Raw genomic sequence first — 22704 nt, 5'->3', positions numbered from 1 at the left:
CTGTGCCACCGTGCCGCCGTTAAAAAAGACCCAGCCGTATGAATGGGTAAAAAATTGTATGTACCTTAAAACTAAAAGCTGCTTTGTAGGAAAGTGGCAGCTAACTGAATAAAAGTGAAAAAAGTAATGAACAAAAAAATCTAAATGTGCAACAGATCATCATCATCATCATCCATTCATTATCGTTACTTGCTTGTCCAGTGCAGGGTAGCAGTGGGGCCAGAGCCTATCCTGGAAGCATAGGGTGTGGGACTGGGTGCACCCTGGACAAGGTGCCAGTCCACTGCAGTGCAATCTCACACACGAAAGGCAACCGAGAGCGACTGCCACTGGGGAAGGAAACCAGAGCACCTGGAAGAAAGCCAGACAAACTCCCTGAGGGCATGAAAACTGCACGCAACGAGTCGGGATTGAGAGATTTGACCAGGCACTGTGAGGCACCAGCGCTACCTGCTGTGCCGCTAATCTGCCCAGGTACAGTAGATTTTGCACACCGTAACTGGGAACTATGAGCCACTTTTAAAGGTCCTTTGGCATATGGTTGAATCCCTGGCCCCAGTGATGCTGGGATGCTCACGGTGCGACACGGGGTCCAGATCGGTGCTATGTCACAGCGTGGCGCTGCTGCCTCCGTTAACCCTGCATGTTAGCAGCTACCGGTATGACCCTGTCAGCTGAGTAAACAGGACTCGGGGGCAGCCGGATCGCGCCCTTCAAGCGGGCCTCTGTGCTGCTGTCAGCAGGTGACAATGACAGGTCCCGCGACGCAGAGTCATGTTCCAGCGCACATCCCACAGCGGCCCGACAGGCTTTCCCAGAGCAGCGGCGTCCGGCGTGAGCCGGTGCGACCCAAGCGCTCAAACACAAATGCCCCTACAGATCCATTGTGTTCCTTCCACCTAGAACCCGGCAAAATTGTTCAAGCATATTTTGGAACAATTATGCTTTCAAATCATTTATTATCCATCCCAAATACACCCTTTGCATACAGCGGAAAGTCGCTGATCTACTTGTACCCACAGAAAAAGGTCTCCGTCATCCAACCCCGCTAGGAAGAATTTGCCAGTAACAATTCTTGCTTTCTGGAACCTTCTACAGCAGGCTGTGTGATACACACCAAGATAAAGAAAAGGCATATCAATAATTCACAGCACCACTTGAAAGTATGTGAACCCTATGCAGATCGATGTTATTCTTATATACACACACATTTTCTGAACCGCTTGTCCCATGTGGGGTCGCGGGGAACCGGAGCCTAACCCGGTAACACAGGGCGTAAGGCTGGAGGGGGAGGGGACACACCCAGGACGGGACGCCAGTCCGTCGCAAGGCACCCCAAGTGGGACTCAAACCCCAGACCCACCGGAAAGCAGGACCCGGTCCAACCCACTGCTCCACCACGCCCCCCTTATTCTTGTATAAAACATTAAAATTAACTTAGAAAATCTAAAAGTTAAATCTTAAACTTATAAAGTAAATGAATGCCTGTGAGGGTGGTGCAGTGGGTTGGACCGGGTCCTGCTCTCCAGTGGGTGGGGGGTTCGAATCCTGCTTGGGGTGCCTTGTGATGGAGTGGTGTCCTGTCCTGGGTGTGTCCCCTCCCCCTCCAGCCTTACGCCCTGTGTTGCCGGGTTAGGCTCCGGTTCTCCGCGACCCTGTATGGGACAAGCGGTTCAGGAAATAAGTGTGTGAGTGAATGACTGTGATTTACACACCTGATTCTACTGACCTATTCGGTTTAACCAGCACCACTTGGGCTTCGCTTATTTTTGCACCTCATGAAATAACCATTTCGTGAGGCGTGCATATAATGGGATCAAAATGAAAAGGCATAAATAAACCACATGGTGAATAATACAAAATAGAGAAATGAGAAATTTTATAAATAATCATAATGATAGATAATAAATGATGCAAAATTAAAAAAAAAAAAGAAACAACAAAGTATTGTTACTTTGCAGCAGTGTGAAGCATGGTCTTTTTAACATACAGCAACACCGGTGACCCCGTCAGTTGCGGACAAACAGGTTGCGCAGAAGAAACACACGGAAAAGATCGGCGTAAAATTCATATGCGCTGGGTGCATCGTGCTCTTATAATCTGAAGGTTGTTCCATAAAGCATTACTTCCATGTATAGCTGTAGTACCCTGAGCAAGCAAGGTACTTCCACAAAACTGTTCTTGTCAAAAACACCAACTGAGAACAACGTTATTAATTAATGAATATTGATTGATCGGTGATTGATTAATTGATTGATTGATTGACTGACTGACACTTTGCACACACCCAAGGTCACATTCTCCTGGGGTTTCCAACCTATTATCACAAGTCACATGTCCCCCCTTATCCCAGAAAGCTCCCGGTAAACTTGTCATCAGTTTCCCTGCCGTGTTGCTGTGTCGCCCCCTACAGGAGAGGAGGGCTCAGAGTCCCACGGGGACACAGCGGCCAGCGAGGTCAGTCGGGGGCGCACGCTGTGTCAGTCCTGCGCCGGCGCCGTGCTGAAGGTGCTGAGCGGCCTGCTGGTGGTCCTGTTCATCTCCTCATCCTGGGTGGGCACCACGCAGGTGGTCCAGCTCACCTTCCAGTCCTTCTCCTGTCCCTTTTTCGTCACCTGGTTCAGCACCAACTGGAACATCCTCTTCTTCCCACTCTACTACTCGGGTCACCTGGTCACCACGCGGGAGAAGCAGTCGCCGATTCAGAAATTCAGGTGTGTGACGGCTCCCAGTCCCTCCGTGCAGTTGTTTCTGCGCTGCTTTTACCCTGCTTTTTATAAAAGCCGCTCCAGTGTACTGTTGTTAAGACATGCACGATGACAGTGTTTTATTTCAACCTGCACATCTTGTTTCTCGCAGTCGTCGTTATGTAAATGGCCATGCTGTTTGGATAGTGGCTCCGGTCATACATACTAATAGGGCATATTGAATGCAACAAGCAAGGGGGCACGGTGGCGCAGCGGGTTTGGCCTGGTCCTGCTCTCTGGTGGGTCTGGGGTTCAAACCCCACGTGGGGGTGCCTTGCAATGGACTGGTGTCCCGTCCATGGTGTGTCCACTCCCCCTCCAACCCTGCGATGCCGGGTTAGGCTCCGGCTCGTGACAAGCAGCTTTAGCAAGTGTGTATGTCTGTGTGTGTGTGTGTGAATGCGACGAGATGTTGTCCCAAGTAAATATTTTGTCCATGTCAAGTTGTCCACTCGGAATATTTACACCTCTTTACGTCCTCGTCACCTGCAGGGAGTGCAGTCGAATTTTTGGCGAGGAGGGCCTGACCCTCAAGCTCTTTATAAAGCGCACAGCCCCCTTCTCCATCCTGTGGACCCTCACCAACTACCTGTACCTGCTGGCCCTGCGCAAGCTGACTGCTACCGATGTCTCGGCCCTCTACTGTTGCCACAAGGCCTTTGTGTTCCTGCTGTCCTGGATTGTCCTGAAGGACCGCTTTATGGGTGTGCGGGTCAGTCGGGTCCCATCGGCATAAAGGAGCGTGATGCTATGGGGTTCAGTGAGGCTACGTGGAGAGCTGGGTGATATACAGATGCTTAAATCTTCGGGTCATTTTGGTGAAGGAGAAATTTGGGTGACTATCTAAGGAAGGGGTTACCTTGTTAGCAACCAGTTCCAAATGACCATATCATACGGACACCAAGTGATGTCAGTTTCTCTCCAAAGTGCATTGCAGCAATTGAGTTGAACTAGAGTGAAAACTGGGCCATCTTACAGCCCTGAAGGAGTTCAAATCCCATCCCGAACTCACGCTCCTCCTTGCTGCCTCCTCACACAGATAGTGGCAGCCATCATGGCCATCACGGGCATCGTCATGATGGCATACGCAGATGGTTTCCACGGGGACTCTATCATAGGCGTGGCTTTGGCTGTGGGCTCGGCGTCCACCTCCGCCCTCTACAAGGTACGTTTGCCCTCTGCGTGATCTCGGCAGTTTCAAACGTTATTGCACCCCAGGCTTCCCGGAGGGTTAGGGGATCGAATGAAGAAAGAAACTCACTTCTAAGTCCTTGACGTGATGGAAATGGACGCGGTCGCCATGGCGACCCAAGAGGGTAGGTGGCCCGACTCCGTGAGACCCTTCGTCGGGGTCACGTGTGTTTTAAGTTTCTGTCTAAACAGCGAAACGTGCAGAAGGACGGAGTCTGAGTGGCTGCACGTTAAATCCGCGGCAGCTCGGCGTGCCGTGTCAAACCCCTGTCCTTTGCCCAGGTGCTGTTCAAGATGTTCCTGGGCAGTGGTAATCTGGGTGAAGCGGCGCACTTCTTCTCCACGCTGGGTTTCTTCAACCTGGTCTTCATCTCCTGCGTGCCTCTGGTCCTCTACTTCACCAAGGTGGAGCACTGGGGCTCGCTGTCCTCGCTGCCCTGGGGGTACCTGTGTGGGGTGGCGGGCCTCTGGCTGGGTGGGTTCCTCAGAGCGTCTCTCAAATCCCATGTCCACCACATCCACACAGGGACGGGCCTTCATTCGCAAGGGAAATGCGGTGTCATTGCGATGTCTCTGCTGTCACCGCGCTGTTATGATCCTTCAAACTGAAGGTACAGCCACTCAAAACAGCCCCGATCATACCGAGCCGCATCGCAGCCACCCTCATTCTTCACCAAGTCCAGGCCTCGCTTTCAAGTGCTTTACCACGAAATTTACCGCTGCTCACGTTGTGACAAATGCGCTTGAACGCCCCCAGCTCCGCTACAGCTGTCCATCTCACATCAGTGCAGGGATGTCCCTGGTACGTGCAGCTCTCTGGCTCGGCGACATAGCCTGAGAAAAAGGCTGCGGGGCATCTCTGTGGATTCGCGGAGGCCGATCGATCGCCTGGTACCTGTATGCGATCGGCTGAGAGCGGAAAGGCCGGGCTGACGAGATGCGAGAAACCCGGTCAGGACGCGGGAGTCTGGGCGGAAGGGATGATGTGGTCCTGCTAACGTCTGCTCTCTCTTCCACAGTATTCAACATCCTGGTCAACGTGGGTGTGGTGCTCACCTACCCTATCCTCATTTCCATCGGGACGCTGCTCAGCGTACCTGGCAACGCAGGTGTGTCCGTTTAAGGTCCCTGCACAGTCGAGAGTGCCTGTTTCCACTCGGGCTTGACCACACATGGTGTGTGCGTGTGTGTGTGCGCGTGTGTGTGTGTGTGTGTGTGTGCGGACAGGGTTGGTCACCCCAGAGTTCAGCATTTAGGCTCCCAAATCACAGAACCTGCACAACGATAATGCAGCAGCCCTGCCTCTGTCTAGTCGAAGAGAACTGCCAACGTGCCTCCAGCAGCACAGCTGCCATCCTCTAGAGGGGGAAGGATCGGGTTGCTACGGTGACATTAAGTGCCGGCTCAAGGAGTTTTATCCCCTTTACCAGGCTGCGTGCTTAGAGCAGGCCATATCAAGGTCAGTGGGTCAACGGTGCTTGTCGGTGCCTCAAGACCGCAGAGACGGAGCCGGCTTCCCCTTCGGCTGATTGCTCAGCCACGATGAGCGCTGGTCCTAAAGAACTGCTCTTCCCCCTCATATACTCTATATTCCTCTTAAATTATGACTTTCGATGTATTTAAATCTCAGAGTTTCTTCTACTTTTCACTCATCGGAAGAAAATGCAAAGGCTTCAGCGTGATAGGAAAAATACCATTTTTCAGATTTCCATGCATTTGCAAATTCTGATTGTTGGCTCCAAAAAATATCACTCACTCACTGATTCACTGATTCACTCACTCATTATCAATAACTGCTTGCACTACTGCATGGTCACAGTGGCCCAGAGTCTATCCCAGATTCTCAGGGTAACACACTGGGCAGGATGCCACTCCATTGCAAAAATATGAAAAAAAAAATCTAAATTCTAGTAGATTAAAGTCAATTCTGTGGTCTTTTGTGTAAATTTTATTCTGGTGGCTAAATAACATGGGTAAATCTGACATTTTTTCCTAGTTTTTTTTTTTTTTTGTCTAAAAAATGCTTGTAACTTACTGCCTGTAATTTGTTCTCCATCCAAAGCCAATTCTTCTTTAAAATATACCTCATCTTCGAACCCTAACCCTATATGCTCTACTTTAGCTGAAATAGGAGTTCGCATATGAAATATAGAAGTCCTTCTTGGAAACTAGATTTTTTGGAATGACTGAACTGAGTCACCCCTCCGTGAACCGCCACCTTACCGTGGTGGAGGGGTTTGAGTGCCTGAGTGAGTCCAGGAGCTATGTTGCCTGGGGCTATATGCCCCTGGTAGGGTCTTCCATGGCAAACAGGTCCTGGATGACAGACGAGACAAAGTGCGGTTCAAAAACCCCTTATGAAGAAAATAAAATCAAGGCTTTCGTTTACCCCGCCTGGTATGGGGTCACCGGGGCCCCACCCTGGAGCCAGGCCTGGGGGGGGGGCTCGCATGCGAGCGCCTGGTGGCCAGGTCTATGCCCACGAGGCCTGGCCAAGCTCAGCCCGAAGCCATGATGTGGAGCCGCTCTTCGGTGGGCTCACCACCTGCCGGAGAGACCATAAGGGGCCGGTGCATTGTGATTTGGGTGGTGGTCGGGGCCGAGTGCCCGGCCGACCCAAACCCCGGGCGCCAACTCTGGTTTTTGGGACTTGGAATGTCACCTCACTGGCGGGGAAGGAGCCTGAGCTGGTGCGGGAAGTTGAGAGATACCGTCTAGATATAGTCGGGCTCACTTCTACTCACAGCTTGGGTTCTGGAACCACTCTTCTTGACCAAGGGTGGACTCTCCACTATTCCCTCCCTGGAGGGCGTGCTGGAAAGCGCTCCCACTGGGGACTCTGTCGTTCTACTGGACTTTAACGCCCACGTGGGTAGCGACAATGACACCTGGAGGGGCGTGATTGGGAGGAACGGCCTCCCTGATCTGAACCCGAGCGGTGAGTTGTTATTGGATTTCTGTGCTAGTCACGGTTTATCCATAACGAACACCATGTTCATGCATAAGGGTGTCCATCAGTGCACTTGGCACCAGGACACCCTAGGTCGGAGGTCGATGATCGACTTTGTAGTCGTTTCTTCTGACCTTCGGCCATATGTCTTGGACACTCGGGTGAAGAGAGGGGCTGAGCTATCAACTGATCACCACCTGGTGGTGAGTTGGATTCGATGGCGGGGGAAAAAGCTGGACAGACCTGGCAGGTCCAAACGCATAGTGAGGGTCTGTTGGGAACGTTTGGCGGAGGCCCCTGTCAGAGAGGTCTTCAACTCCCACCTCCGACAGAGCTTCAACCAGGTCCCGAGGGAGGTGGGAGACACTGAGTCTGAATGGACTATGTTCCACGCCTCCATTGTCGGGGGCGGCGGTTCGGAGCTGCGGCCATAAGGTCTCCGGCACCTGTCGCGGCGGCAATCCCCGAACACGGTGGTGGACACCGGAGGTAAGGGATGCCGTCAAGCTGAAGAAGGAGTTCTGTCGGGCCTGGCTGGCTCATGGGACTCCTGAAGCAGCTGACAGGTACCGACGGGCCAAACGGAGCGCGGCTCTGGCAGTCGCCGCGGCAAAAACTCGGGCTTGGGAGGAGTTCGGTAAGGCCATGGAGGAAGACTTTCGGTCGGCCTCAAAGAGATTCTGGCAAACCGTCCGGCGACTTGTAGGGGGGAAGCGGTGTTCCACAAACACTGTTTACAGTGGAAGTGGTGCGCTGCTGACCTCGGCTGAGGATGTCCTCGGGTGGTGGAAGGAGTACTTTGAGGATCTCCTCAATCCCTCCGACACGCCTTCCGTAGAGGAAGCTGAGGCTGGGGAATCGGAGGGGGACTTGTCCATTACCCTGGCTGAAGTTGCTGAGGTAGTCAAAAAACTCCTCGGTGGCAAGGCTCCGGGGGTGGATGAGATCCGCCCCGAGTTTCTCAAGTCTCTGGATGTTGTGGGGCTGTCTTGGCTGACACGTCTCTACAGCATCGCGTGGAGTTCGGAAACGGTGCCTCTGGACTGGCAGACCGGGGTGGTGGTCCCTCTTTTTAAGAAGGGGGACCGGAGATTGTGTTCCAACTACAGGGGGATCACACTCCTTAGCCTCCCTGGGAAAGTCTATGCCAGGGTACTGGAAAGGAGAATCCGACCGATATTCGAACCTCGGATTCAGGAGGAGCAATGTGGTTTTCGCCCTGGCCGTGGAACACTGGACCAGCTCTATACCCTCACTAGGGTGCTGGAGGGTTCGTGGGAGTTTGCCCAACCAGTCCATATGTGTTTTGTGGACCTGGAGAAGGCATTCGACCGTGTCCCTCGTGGCATCCTGTGGGAGGTACTTCGGGATTGTGGGGTTCGGGGCTCGCTGCTACGGGCTGTTCGTTCCCTGTATGACCGGAGCAGGAGCTTGGTTCGCATTGCCGGCAGTAAGTCAGACCTGTTCCCGGTGCATGTTGGACTCCGCCAGGGCTGCCCTTTGTCACCGATTCTGTTCATTATCTTCATGGACAGAATTTCTAGGCGCAGCCAGGGAACGGAGGGTGTCTGTTTCGGTGGCCGCAGGATCTCGTCTCTGCTTTTTGCGGACGATGTGGTCCTGTTGGCTTCATCGAATCAAGACTTACAGCGTGCACTGGAGAGGTTTGCAGCCGAGTGCGAAGCGGCGGGGATGAGAATCAGCACCTCCAAATCCGAGGCCATGGTTCTCAGTCGGAAAAAGGTGGATTGCCCCCTCCGGGTTAGGGGGGAGTTGCTCCCTCAAGTGGAGGAGTTTAAGTATCTCGGGGTCTTGTTCACGAGTGAGGGAAAAATGGAGCGGCAGGTTGACAGACAGATCGGTGCGGCGTCCGCAGTAATGCGGTCATTGTACCGGTCTGTTGTGGTGAAGAGGGAGCTGAGTCGCAAGGCGAAGCTCTCAATTTACCGGTCGATCTACGTTCCTATCCTCACCTATGGTCATGAGCTCTGGATCATGACCGAAAGAATGAGATCGCGGATACAAGCGGCAGAAATGAGTTTCCTCCGCAGAGTGGCTGGGCGCACCCTTAGGGATAAGGTGAGGAGCTCGGTCACCCGGGAGAAGCTTGGAGTAGAGCCGCTGCTCCTCCGCATCGAGAGGAGCCAGTTGAGGTGGCTCGGGCATCTGTTCCGGATGCCTCCTGGACGCCTCCGTGGTGAGGTGTTCCGGGCATGTCCCACTGGGAGGAGGCCTCGGGGCAGACCCAGGACACGTTGGAGAGACTATGTCTCCCGGCTGGCCTGGGAACGCCTTGGGGTTTCCCCAGAGGAACTGGAGGAGGTGTGCGGGGAGAGGGAAGTCTGGAGGACTCTGCTCGGACTGCTGCCCCCGCGACCCGCCCCCGGATAACAGAAGAAGATGGATGGATGGATGAACTGAGTCATCAGTGTATGAACAACGTTGGGACTGGAAGACCATTACTAATTCAATTTGTCGTTAAATCCAATCGCTTTTACCATTAATTCACAATTAGTGAAGGTTAATACCGACAGCCTTTGATTTACGTTCATTCATTTAGCTGATGCTTTTCTCCAAAGTGACTTGTACCGTTAGTCTACCTACAATTAGTTACCCATTTATACAGCTGGGTTATGTTACTGAAACTTTTTTTAGGGTAAGGACCCTGGTTAAGGGTTCTACAGCCAGATGTGGGGATGAAACCTACAACCTTCGGGTCTAAAAGCAACAGCTTTAACCGCTACACCATCAGCTCTTTATTACGCTGTCTTCTGTGAGGTTTCCTGCAAAAATAACCAATCTGAAAAACTCTATGATTTATTCATTTTTATTAGTTCCAAATAAAATTAGATTTTTTAAATTTAACTTTAAAAAAAAAAACATCTCAACAACTTCCAAATCAATAGTGACAGTTCACTGCGTAATTTATTTATAGTTTAGGATCTGTAAAAGTCCCATTTATTGAGGAATTAGACATAATAATACTCTTTTTACACTTTTTATTTCAATGTTTTTAGTCACTTAGATAGTAACTCAAATTAAAACCTATTCAAAATGGCCTTGTCTCCGCAAAGTCCTGTTTAAAGCTGATTGCTGTCGGATTTTTGCCCTAAACCGGCGCAGCTTTCCTCACTTTGTAACCGATCACCGACACCCACAGGCAAGACGAAAGCGACTTGACTTAATGTGGCCCCACAATGCAGTACATTTTACCGCCAACTGACGACGGCAGATATGATGACAGGCAACAGGCTGAAATTTTAGAAAATGGATAAATGTAGAAAATGCATTTAAAAACAAATAAACAACCTGAGGGAAAAAAATGTTTGCATTTTCAAAACTGTCATTTGAACGTTTGTAACATGAGGTGTCAGGGAAATAACAGTGCTGTGCGGAGCATGCTGGCACAGCGAGTAGTGCCGCTGCCTCCGAGGACATGGGTTCAATCCCCACTTAGGCTGTGTCGAGCTTGCATGTTCTCCTCCTCTGGGGGTGCTCTGGTTTCCTCCCACCCTCCAAAGACATGCTGTTGAGGTTCCCCCATAGTGTGTGAGTGACACAGAGAGAGTGTGTCTGTTCCACTGATGTATGGATGAGTGACCCATTGTAAGTAGTGTATCTAGCAGTGTAAGCCACCACGGTAAATAAAGTGCATAGGCTACAGAGAGTTTACTGGAAGTCACTTTGGAGAAGAGTGTCTGCTATATTTATTCATTCAACTGATGCTTTTCTCCAAAGCAACTTACACTGTTAAGCTACTCACAATTCCATTCGTACAGCCGGGTAATTTTGAGGTAAGTACCGTGCTCGTTGGTACTACAGCCGGAGGGCGGGGATCAAAGCGGTGATCTTCGTATCCAAAGGCAGCAGCCCTAACCACTACACTAGCAGCTGCTAAATAAAAAAATGTAAATGTATGTCGTTCTGCAGCAGTGGACGTGCTGAAGCACGAGGTGATCTTCAGTGTGGTGCGCCTGGCGGCCACCTGTATCATCTGCTTGGGCTTCCTGCTGCTCCTCCTACCCGAGGAATGGGACTCGGTGACGCTGCGCTTCCTCGCCGCCTTTGCCGACAAGAAGCCCGAGGAGCACGGCGAGGAGCTGACCGAGTCCAGCGTGCACACGCGCAGTCGGAGCCGCGCCAACGGCACCGTGTCCATCCCGCTGGCATGACCCCGCCGCTCACGCCGTCCCGCACCCGTCTACATGCGACCCGCCGACCTCACGCGTCCGCTCCCCCAATCCGATCGGCCTGCGCGGACGCCTTTAGAACGGGGGAACTGAGTGAAGTGCGTCAAGAGCGGCGAAGGTGCCTGTGAGCTGACACGCCACCCCCCTCCATCTCCTCCACCGACCAGTCCCCTCCAAAGGGAGCTCCGGGTGCGGGAGCTCTATGGCTCACTTTGCTGGCAGGGAGGCACAATGCTCCTTTTTTGCCTTTCTGACCGCACCCGAGCCCACCCTTGCACGCCATTCGCCGTCCGCCCAAGCCTGCGGGCACCCCCGGCCTCCCGGATCTGCACCTCGGACTGTATTCTGTGAATATAAATATCCACAGGGCCAGTATGGCTCCATCTTACTGTATTAACTGATCACATCCATGAATATATCAACAGACTCTTTCGGTTTTCCTTCTTAGTGTTACGTAAGGAATCATGGGGTGTGAAATAAACCATGCTTAATAAAACGTTTTTTCTTTTGTAATAAAAGAAAAAATTGCTCTCACTTGAAAGTGTGTTTTTTTTTTTTTAATTTTATTTTTAAATTTTGCCATAGAACCATAGAAAACACGTCCTCATGCTCTAAAGCACACGCTGACTGAGAGCAGAGCCAGAAGCATTAAATTGCTGGAATTAGCTTATTTCCAGATTTTCTCGAATACAACTCGTACTTTTTTCCCCAAAATTCAAGTTTAAAAATCGGGGTGTGAGATAAATGCCGGAATTCTCGGAAAGTAAAGTTTTTCCGGAAAAAATTAAATTCATGTTTAGAATTAAATCCTCAGTATTCGTTATAATTTATAATTGCTCACGTTCTTCTTAAAACGAATGCATTAAAATTTTAATTATCAACGCTATTTACGCGATCGGCCGCTCGCCTTCATCACGCGAAATATTTGAATCTTTAGCGACAATGCTCCTGTACTTACTATGTGCGAAACTTTTCCATTTCTTTTTTCCGTAAAGTAAAATTAGGGGTGCGAGATATACGCGAGAGCAGGTTATATTTGAGTAAATACGGCATTTTTGTGTGTCAGGTGGCCCCTGACACAGTTGAGATTTGTGTACAACTGAAGGGTTCGCAAGTGGCTAAATAAGGGCCAGCGTATGTGGATTTAGAATGAATCTGAAAGAACCTTCCAGGCCATTTCTGTGCCCAGTCACTCTGTTCATCCAAGCACTCCATTCCTGGCATCGGCACGGTGGCGCAGCGGGTAGTGCTGGTACCCCACAGGGCCTGGGCTGCCTACCGGGATGCATTTGTGCTCCCTACTCAGTCTCTGTGGATGTTTGCATGTTCTCCCACGTTCACATGGGTTTCACCCAAGTGCTCTGGTTTCCGCCCACCCTTCGAAGATGTCTTTGAGGTGAACTGCTGACTCTCAGTTGACCTTAGTGTGTGTGTTTTATTTCGCTGTGCTGTAACTGTTGGTAAATGATGGTAGGGAGTTTAACGCAGGGTATCTAACGCCGTTAGTCACCTTGGATCAAGGTGTCAGCTAAATACGACATAGTGGTCACTGTACATCTCCTTTGATGAAAGCGTCTGGGAAATGAATGAATGGAACTGTAAACTGTTCACAGCAGCATGCTGGCAGCTGCCGGAAACATTGGTGGAGCAGTCTGTCAGGCAGCGCTGAGGCCCTGGCAGACCTTCTGAAGCTTCCCTTTGCAGGCTCTCTAAGCTCTTCATGAAGCATTCTGGCGGCGAGGGCCGAACGACAGCTGCCTCATGTTTAAATGTACGAAGCTGAATGCTGGCTCTGATTGTTTCGACGCCCAACATGGCCCCGACTGCAGGAATTTGCTTCGATTTAAAGGAAAACGGTCAATGGCGGGAAAGGCTTGTCTCAGCACTGGAGCCGTGATCATTTTATTTCCCTTGCACACCTAGCCATGTAATTTAGGGACGTTAATCATTTACAAGTTTGGGCAGTAGTAACACACGGGCAGTGCGGTACAGACCAGCGAAACCCTCCCTGCCAGGCCACCCATGGACCAATGGACATGTATGGCACTGTAACCACTTGTTCCCAGGTGTGCCTGCACACACACACACATACACACACTGCCTAGTGGGTAATGCTGCAGCAAAAGCCAAAAGTGTAGAACTGGATCAGCAAGAGCTGAATTTAGCCAAGATTCAGCAAAACAGAACAGATCTTGAACCCACTTACACGCACAGTCTGAAACGGCTTGTCCCAAGCGGGGTCGCAACAAACCAGAGCCTAACCTGGCAATGCAGGGCGCAAGGCCAGAGGGGGTGAGGATACACCCCGGATGGGACGCCAGTCTACCACAAAGCACCCCAAGCTGGACTTAAACCCCACACCTGCCACACAACAGGGTACAGCCAATCCCGCTGCGCCACTGTGCCCCCTGAGCCCAGTTACAGCAGTAGATATATGTACATCACTTTGGAGAAAAGTGTCTGCTAAATTAATAAATGTATATCATATATACAGTATTTCAATGATCTATGGCTAGAACTTCAGTAAATGGACGATTAAAACTGCCAGCAGGGGAAGAAGGTGGCGTCCTGTATAGAGGTACAACATTACACCGAAAGGAAGCAGGTTTGAGTTTGAGTTTGAGTAAGGTACCTACCCTGAACTCACACTGTGGAAATTATCAGGCTGTATAAATGGATGAAAGAACATGAAGAAAATTTCTATCTATTAATAAATGTAAATACACCACCTGCCTAATATTGTGTAGGTACCCCTAGTGCCGCCAAAACATCTCTGATCATTCGAGACACGGACTCCACAAGACCTGTAAAGGTGTCCTGCGGTATCTGGCACCAAGACGTTAGCAGCAGATCCTTCAAGTCCTGTAAGTTGCGAGGTGGGGCCTCCTTGGATCGGACTTGTGTTTCCAGCACATCCCACAGATGTTCGATCGGATTGAGATCTGGGGAATTTGGAGGCCAAGTCAACACCTTGAACTCTTTGTCATGTTCCTCAAACCACTCCTGAACAATTTTTGCAGTGTGGCAGGGAGCATTATCCTGCTGAAAGAGGCCACTGCCATCAGGGAATACCGTTGCCATGAAGGGGTTTACGTGGTCTGCAACGATCTTTAGGTGGGTGGTACGTGTCACAGTAACATTCACATGAATGCCAGGACCCAAGGTTTCCCAGCAGAACATCCCCAGAGCATCACACTGCCACCACCGGCTTGCCTTCTTCCCATAGTTCATCCTACTGCCATGTCTTCCCCAGGTAAAAGACGCACACGCACCTGGTCGTCCACATGATCTAAAACAAAATGTGATTCATCAGACCAGGGCACCTTCTTCCGTTGGTCCATGGTCCAGTTCTGATGCTCACGTGCCCATTGTAGGGGCTTTTGGTGGTAGATAGGGGTCAGCATAGGCACTCTGACTGGTCTGCGGCTACGCAGCCTCATACGCAGCAAGCTGCGATGCACAGTGTGTTCTGACACCTTTCTGTCATGTCCAGCATTAAGGTTTTCAGCAATTTGTGCTACAGTAACTCTTCTGTGGGATCGGACCAGACGGACTAGCCTTCGCTCCCCACGCTCATCAATGAGCCTTGGGCGCCCATGACCCTGTCGCCGGTTCACCGGTTGTCCTTCCTTGGACCACTTTTGGTAGGTAGTGACCACCGCATACTGGGAGCACCCCACAAGACCTGCCGTTTTGGAGAGGTTCTGACCCAGTCGCCCAGCCATCACAATTTGGCCCTTGTGAAAGTCACTCAGATCCTTACTCTTGCCCATTTTTCCTGCTTCCAACACATGAAATTCAAGAACTGACTGTTCACTTGCTGCCTGATATATCCCACCCCTTGACAGGTGCCATTGTGACGAGATAATCAATGTTATTCACTTCACCTCTCATTGGTTTTAATGTTTTGGCTGATTAGTGTAACTAAACATAAAACTGTAGTTGAGATGTAAAACATGACCAAAGTAAGATTTGTGGGTCCTGGAATACCCACAGATTGAAGTTCAAATGTCGCTTGTATCCACTGAGTGGACCTTCTATTTATATAGTCTTTCTCTGAGATTTATGTCACACAACACCCTTAAAATACCAGCACAACAAACCGGAAGTACCTGATTTCCCTCGATGTATGGGGTTTTATTACCTTGATGTACTCTCTGAAGCACCAGCACACACACACACACACACACACACACACACACACACACACACACACACATACACACACACACACCAGCATACCGTGGGGAGGACAGGGAGCGCTTAAATTCTCATTACTTCCTCATCATAGCAACTGACTCCCTACTCTGGGGGAGAAAGATAGTGCCGCTCTCAGAGCTGTCAGATTTATACACCCACCGTGGGACGCGAGGAGCGGTTATCTCCGCAGCAGCTCTTTTTCAAGCTGTCTAGCTTTGCGGTCCTTCGCACGGCTTTGCGAGCCACGCTCCTGGTTGCACTCGCAGTTCCCCACACGAACCCTCAGTCCCCCGGTGTGTTTCTGCTGCTGGCTGGAAACAGCCGACGTGATGACACCACAGAAAGTGGGCTGATCTCTTCACCTACAGCTCTATAAAGTGGAGAATGAAGAAGGTGTGTGCGCACATATACTATGAATGTAAGGTGTGCGTGCTGTCGCCTATGAAGCCCGGCACGTGACGCAGGGCTGACCATGCAGATAGAGGAAACTTGTGGACTGATGAATCATTAACTCAGTTATACGCTAACCAGCGGGGAGCGGAAAAAGTTGCTATAGAAACCCTGCCCACTGGGGTGAAGAAAAAGAATATGTGGGAAAAAAATCAAGCGGGGGGAGATATCTGTAGCAGGTATCAAACTGTGGAACTCTCAGATGGCAGGGTTTGAGTAAACAGCCCAACGTGATGATCTAGGCGGATGGGTCGCAGTGTGGGAGTGGAGGAGCCAGGAGGGCTTGGGAAGGACAGGTAAGCAGAGGAAACCACATGCGACCCATGTTCACCAGCCTCAGCTGGAACATTCCGGCAGTTTTCAGTTACTGACTAACTGGACGTGGTGTAAACAGTCAGCCGGAGGACTTGCGGCAGCTCGTTGGCTTGTCGAGGGAAGACGGAAGATGTTAGTCCACGAAGGCTGGACACGTCTGATCTCGAGCTCGGGAAAGAAGAGCGGCGTTGGATCCATTGAAAGAAAGGCCTGGATTTACGCACAACGAAGTGATTCTTCACATTGAGCCCAAGAAGACAAGCAGAACCAGCTGGGCTCATTTTCTGTAGCTCAGCTGGCAAAGTCAAATCAGCCAGAAGGATCTTCTGCTGAACCGAACGAGGTCTCCTACGTGGATGTGTTTCTTCGGAGGCTTCGGATGATCCAGTTTATAGGCGACCGCTTTGACAGCCCGCGCGATTGACTGAGGGACATGGGCTCCCAAAACTCCCGGACTAAAGTGACGCGTGTGGCGCCATCCGCCAGCCGAGCAGAAAAGAGGGGCAGTCAAGAGGGAGGACAGGCTAGCTACTCGAGCCCACACTGGCGCACAGACCACCTGGAGGAGCAGCAGGGCAGTGTGGGAACTCGTAGCGTCACCCAGCTGCCGCCACTGAAACAGGAACTTCCTCTCATCTTCTCCCCCCTTCCAAGAGGTACATGTCCGTCACGCTAGGGCTCCGTTTTACATGGATGCCCAACCTTCGACAACATTCCCTAGCAAGGGAAGCATCCATTCAATGTAATTCATAATCTTGTACATCTATACTGTATTTTATAATAACTTATTGATTGGGAACTGAACACAAGCAGTCCGGGTTTTCTTGAAGACCATTATCAAGCTTTCCTTGCAAAATAAATGAGGTCGCATAGGATGTAACATGGCTGAAACAGTCCCGAAGACCGATAAAGGGGTGACTAACAAAGTACGGATACCCCGGAAGGACCCCCTAGGGGTCTAGGGTCAGAGCAAGGCTTATATTTGCCTAACTGTGTGTGTATATGCGTGTGTGTGGCATTGTCTCCAGATCCTCTGCCTGGCCTTCACAGCACCGACACGGGGCAGAGCATCATTCAGTCCCACCCCCCACGGAGAACACAGGTTAGCGCATGGGATGTGAACAAAGCACCTACCAATACATGTTTCTCGGTGATGTTCTCCCAGGTCACACACCCTCCTGGACTGTAGAGCTGTTTGTCGAGCTTCTAGGAAAACAAAACAAAAATCACGGGATATTCTGGGTCCTCAACTTTCGAGCACTACTAGGATCGCACATCTGTTCATAGCTCAGTCAAATCAAAGTCAATAAAAGCTTAACAATGCAGGACCCCCCCCCCCCCCATTCATTTATGAGTTCGCTTCTGTAAAAACCTCAAATAAAACCACAACAAATTAAATGTCAGTTATTTCTCCCATTTTCATTACCTCTCTCCCAGAAACACAACACTGCAAATGGGACATGAGATCATTGGTCAACTTGAAACAACATCAAAATGAAATGCAATTTAAAGATACCGCACAGGGAAACATCTCCGTTGTCATCTGCACAGCCTTCAACTCAACGCTGAATTTGGACCGGTTCATCGCATCAGCATTTGTCAGCACTTCAGTCCATACAGTTAATAAATAAAAAAAAATCGGTGATTATGTATTTGCTTTCTGGAGTCTGCAAAAAATCTCTGATATAGTTATAATGATTAAAAACTCCCTGACAGACGTTTATAAACCCTTCAGGCTACATTAAACTGATTCGAAATGACTGAAATTAAAAACACCTTGTCCCCATAAACCTCTGCTTAATGCTGATTCTTCACCCATGTATCCCATAAATAGTGGCATCACTAGGACCGCACCGGGTGACACCATCAGAGGGGGTGAAACCAAAATGACTGTCTATTAAATTATGCAGCAGTTCAGCACAAATGTATTACTTTGCGTAAAAATATCCCTGTAGTTAGGTGTAAGAACAAAAACGTTTTTCGTTAAAAAACCCAGCTGACATGTATCAATATATAAAACTCTGCGCTCATTGACTTTATGAACGTTCTAATGCGCTCCGCTCACACCTCTCATTATTACCCAATTACGGTGACGCGTCGAATCACGTGGTTTCATCTCCACGCGCTACAAACACGCGCTCTGGTTTCCGTCGCTGATTTTGTCACAATTTTCTGGTATTAGCTATAATATTGTGGTAATTATTATTTGTGAACTTACATCAATAACGTTAAAATAAACATCATTTTGATGTACTTCTTAAACGGTTTTACTTTGAATTCTATTGTTTCCTACCAAATTTTCACTGTAACCACAGGAAACTATTGTATTTAAATATATTTAGGCTGTGCGTATGATATTGTAATTAGAGGTGTAATTTTAATTTTGCTAGTTATTTATGTCACTATTATTGCCGTTACATTCAGTGATATAGCTACGAGAATTACAATTTACGAGTAACATTATTACAAAAAAACATTTCTAAGGATTCTGTACGGTCTGGTACGGGAGGAGGTCCATGGGGGGGTGACGCCATGAGTTACCGCACTGAGTGACACCAACCCTAGTGATGCCACTGGGTAACTGATCGCTTAGGCTCAGGAACCCCTGGCACAAGCAGTAAACTATGCCAAAGGAGCCCAGTTAAATATTTTGGGTGCGTTTTACTGACCCCTAAGGGCTCGATTGGAGCTGCAAGTTGCATCATCTCTGCATCAAGCAGAACTTTTATGACAGTAGACAGTTCAAGAAAAAACAGTCCTGCTGCTTAACGACATTTTGTTTAAGGACTGACCACATATACGATGGCGGTCCGCTAAGATTATAATGGAGCTGAAAAATTCTTATCGACCAGCGACACCGTAGCCATTATAACGTCGTAGCACAACGTGTTACTCACATGTTCATGGTGGTGCTGCTGTTAACAAATCTACTGCGCTGCCGATCGTATAAATGTATAGCACATAGAATTATGTACAGTACATAATACTTGATAATGAACACCTATGTTACTGCTTTATGTATTTACTATACTGTACTTTTTATCCTTATTTTACAGTGTACTCTGCCTACTTATAAAAAAGTTTACTGTAAAACAGTATGCTGTGTTACGCCGGCAGCAGCGTCATAACGTCAGCGTTTACCGCGTCTCTAGACTGCATCGAGACTATACCATCTAGGTCCGTATAAGTACACCCTACGATTGAGGCTATACCGTCTAGGTGTGTATAAGTACACTCTATGATCAAGGCTATACCATCTAAGTTTATACAAGTACGCTCTATGATTGAGGCTATACCAGCTAGGTGTGTATAAGTACACTCTGTGATCGAGGCGATACCGTCTAGGTTTCTATAAGTATGCTATGGTCGAGGCTATACCGTCTAGGTCTGTATAAGTACACTCTATGATCGAGGCTATACCATCTAGGTGTGTATAAGTACACTCTGTGATGTTTACACAATGACAAAGTCGCCTAACGATGCATTTCGTAGAACATATCCCCATCGTTATGCGACGCACGTCTGTATAGTCAAAGACAGACAGATGTCGTAGCAAATGTCGTAACACAAGACCCGGTGTGTTGAAATCACTGTGCCTCAGTGACATCTCTCTCCTCTCTCGACAGCTTCTGCAACCATTAGGCCGGCCTGTGGCTGGGATCATGCCGGAAGGAACGGGCAGCAGCAAGGTCTCTGGCGAAACAAGCCCTGCTCCCTCCGTCTCGCTGCGGCTCAGAAAAACATACCTGCTAATATGAAATAAGGATGTGATATCTGTGAGATTCGTGATCGGATGATGTTGTCAACTTTATTGTTTCCAGGTCAGAGAGTGTAGAGCTGGGGCAGCCCATCGCTCTTCCAGCCTCAGCCAAGGGAGGCGGTATGGTGCAGACGGCCTTCAACAGGTAAAAAAGCCGCACAGAATCGCACACTGCTCGGCAACGTCCTGTAGAGACGGTGACGTGAGCCAGTGCCACTCGGCTTCCTCGCCATGGAGAGGGATTTGGCTGCAGGACGTAGGAAGCACCGCTTCCACTGCTGCCGAGAAGTTGTGAGACAGAATGGCGGGGGTTGAGGCCTCAGATGAGCAGAAGGCCGGGGCAGATGGGAAATAAACAAAATCATGCCAAAACGAGTGGCGTTCAAGCGTAAACCAAAACACCCGTTTGTTCTCGAGCAGCACTGTTACCCCCCGAGACCTGAAAATGATGTAAAGAACCACAACCGGTTGAATGTGAATTTTGGATCACTTATGGAATTTACTTCCATCCACATCCTGTGGGTGTCCTTCACAGCAAGGTTGTGTAGCCCTCCCCAGAGCGAAGGAAGCGCTCAGAGCGTTAGCGAAGCTTTGCCAGAGTGGCGTGCGCTCGGAGGGGGCGCTCGTCTCCTGTGGGCGGGACCGTGTCTGACGCCGGCAGTGAGGCGTGGCCGCGCCTGATGCTTGTGTGGAAGAGACAGCTGGTGTGCGGTGGGCCAGGAGCACCGGCATCCCGGCGGAGCCGATTACCGTGTCGGTGGAGTGGAAAGAGGGGCGGCCTGCCGCCACGGCTGTCCCCCACGAGGGACCCTGCTAACGGGGACAGGGTTTGGGCTTGGACCTTCTGTGAGGATGACAGACGCTCGCTGCTTTCCGTTGCATGTCCGGATTTTTTCCGGGGACAGCAGGTGGCGTAGTGGTTAATGCTGCTGCTGTGCACTCGAAGGACCAAGGTTTGGATTCCACCTCCAGCTGTAGCACCCTTTACCAAGGTCTTACCCTGAATGGATATAATAAAAATCACTCATCTGTTTACAGAAGCTCCTCGACCAACGATGGAGTTACGTTCCGATAAACCCATCGTAAGTGAAAAAAATCGCAGGTCGTAAGTCTCGTCTTTATAAGTGACGAGACAATTTTTCAGCAGCGAGTGCTTTTTCAGCACAAAGGGAAATGTGACTCTTCTTCTCCTACACTAACGCCACATAAGTCTACATCGCTCCTAATTAGACAAGCCGAGGCCGTGTTCCAAGAGTCTGGCAGTTGTGAGCATTAGTACAAAACACATCTCGGGGCAGAAATTTTTACGAAACTCTACAGGAAAACAATAACCTTGGGTTTTTCCCAATAATATTGACTGGATATTGTCCCAGACCTCCTCAGGGCATTTAAAAAAAGTACAGTCTTCCAATGGAACTGGCAGTGATAACCTTTCCATATATGAAGGTTGATAGGCTGTAAAATTTACTTAAAGATCTGAAACTAAAAGTGTGGGTGCAAATCCAAAGTCACATTTACCACTAAATCAATAAGAGCTTCACAACACATAGAGCTGTGAGAAAAGTTTGTGATACATTGCAATATATAATTTATTTTTCTACACGGTACACCTTCAGGGTTATAATGAGTATTAAAAATTTTCATCATCAGTAATGATCTGTCCAGGGTACAAAGCAGGGCAGGGTTTACCCTGAACCAGGGTAAATAGACTCACACTCATTCACACACCGTGGGAGATTTCGAGGCACGGAAAATAAAGTTATTCTCAGTAAAAGATCTGCGTGCTGCTATGGCTGACATCAGCATCATTTGATTTCTTCGATTCTGATTCGACGATTCATTAGGATATTCCTTATCATCATATAATACATCTTTGTGAACATTCTGGAACTCAGGTCACCAGTTATTTTATCCATGGGAAATGCGCTCAACAGAGTAATAAGGGAATTAAAGTCATTCAGAGCAATAATGCTTTGAGTGAATTTAAATCAGTTTTTTTTTACAGTTCTTTACAAAAATTTTACTTACTGCTAATATGTAACTTTTGCCATAGTACAATTGCTAATATTAATAAAAAAAAGGTGAATCGCTGAAGAACTATTACATTTATTCACTCAGCTGACACTCTTCCCCAAATCAGCTTACAGTTACTTACCCGTTTATACAGCCGGGTAATGTTACTGGAGGAATTCATGGTAAATACCTTACTCAAGGATACTACAGCCAGAGTGGGATTTGAATCTGTGACCTTTGGATCCAAAGGCAGCAGCTCTAACCACTATACGACCAAGTGTCAACTACGGTCTTGAACATTCAGATAAAAGCTTGTAAAACAAAACTAAGGAGATTAAACGTATTTAAATTCTTACATAATTAACTTGAAATAATTAATGAAATTTATTAAATGTATTAAATATATTTAAACTCACTTTTTTCTCCACTACCTTCTGCCCTGAGTATGAAGGAATGTGTTCCATGAAGGTGTGATGAATTCAGCCCTAAACTCTGATTGGTCTCCTTCAACGGTGATGAGCTGAAGGTCTTCAGTCAGAGCCCAGGGCACCTTGTACTTTGGTTTAGCTGTGATTTCTCAGAATGTGTCATAACCTGAGAACGAAGGAAGAAATACGAACCTCCCCCCATGCTTGGTGTGTGTGGGTCAGGCCATGTCCCTGAGAGCGCTGATGATGAAAGGAGGAGTTACTGAAGCATCCTCCATCATTGCCACTCTTCAGGGGACACGAGTCATTTACATGAAAAGCGAAGCAGCGTTTGTATCTAAAGGTAATTTTGCAGCACGAATGCTGAGAAGAATCCTTGAGAAGTGTCGCTCCCTGCTCGCGCCCATTATCCCAGAACGGCATGCGGGAGACTCGTACGTGATGCCCGAGGGCCTGTTGC

The 22704-nt window shown here is 49.1% G+C and overlaps 1 protein-coding gene across 1 annotated transcript; it reads left to right on the top strand.

Annotated features, from left to right (window-relative positions):
• Nucleotides 1–228: 228 nt before the first annotated feature.
• Nucleotides 229–11815, top strand: slc35f4 (solute carrier family 35 member F4). The gene is made up of 7 exons (XM_018764248.2): nucleotides 229–474; nucleotides 2414–2714; nucleotides 3240–3459; nucleotides 3787–3912; nucleotides 4221–4413; nucleotides 4958–5047; nucleotides 10819–11815. The coding sequence occupies exons 1-7, from the start codon at nucleotides 384–386 to the stop codon at nucleotides 11058–11060; spliced, it is 1263 nt and encodes a 420-aa protein (XP_018619764.1). The 5' UTR covers nucleotides 229–383; the 3' UTR covers nucleotides 11061–11815.
• The last annotated feature ends 10889 nt before the right edge of the window (nucleotides 11816–22704 follow it).

Source organism: Scleropages formosus, chromosome 15 (assembly GCF_900964775.1).
Source record: "Scleropages formosus chromosome 15, fSclFor1.1, whole genome shotgun sequence".
NCBI classification, from domain to species: Eukaryota; Metazoa; Chordata; class Actinopteri; order Osteoglossiformes; family Osteoglossidae; genus Scleropages; species Scleropages formosus.
This window is presented reverse-complemented; position numbering and strand designations above follow the sequence as displayed.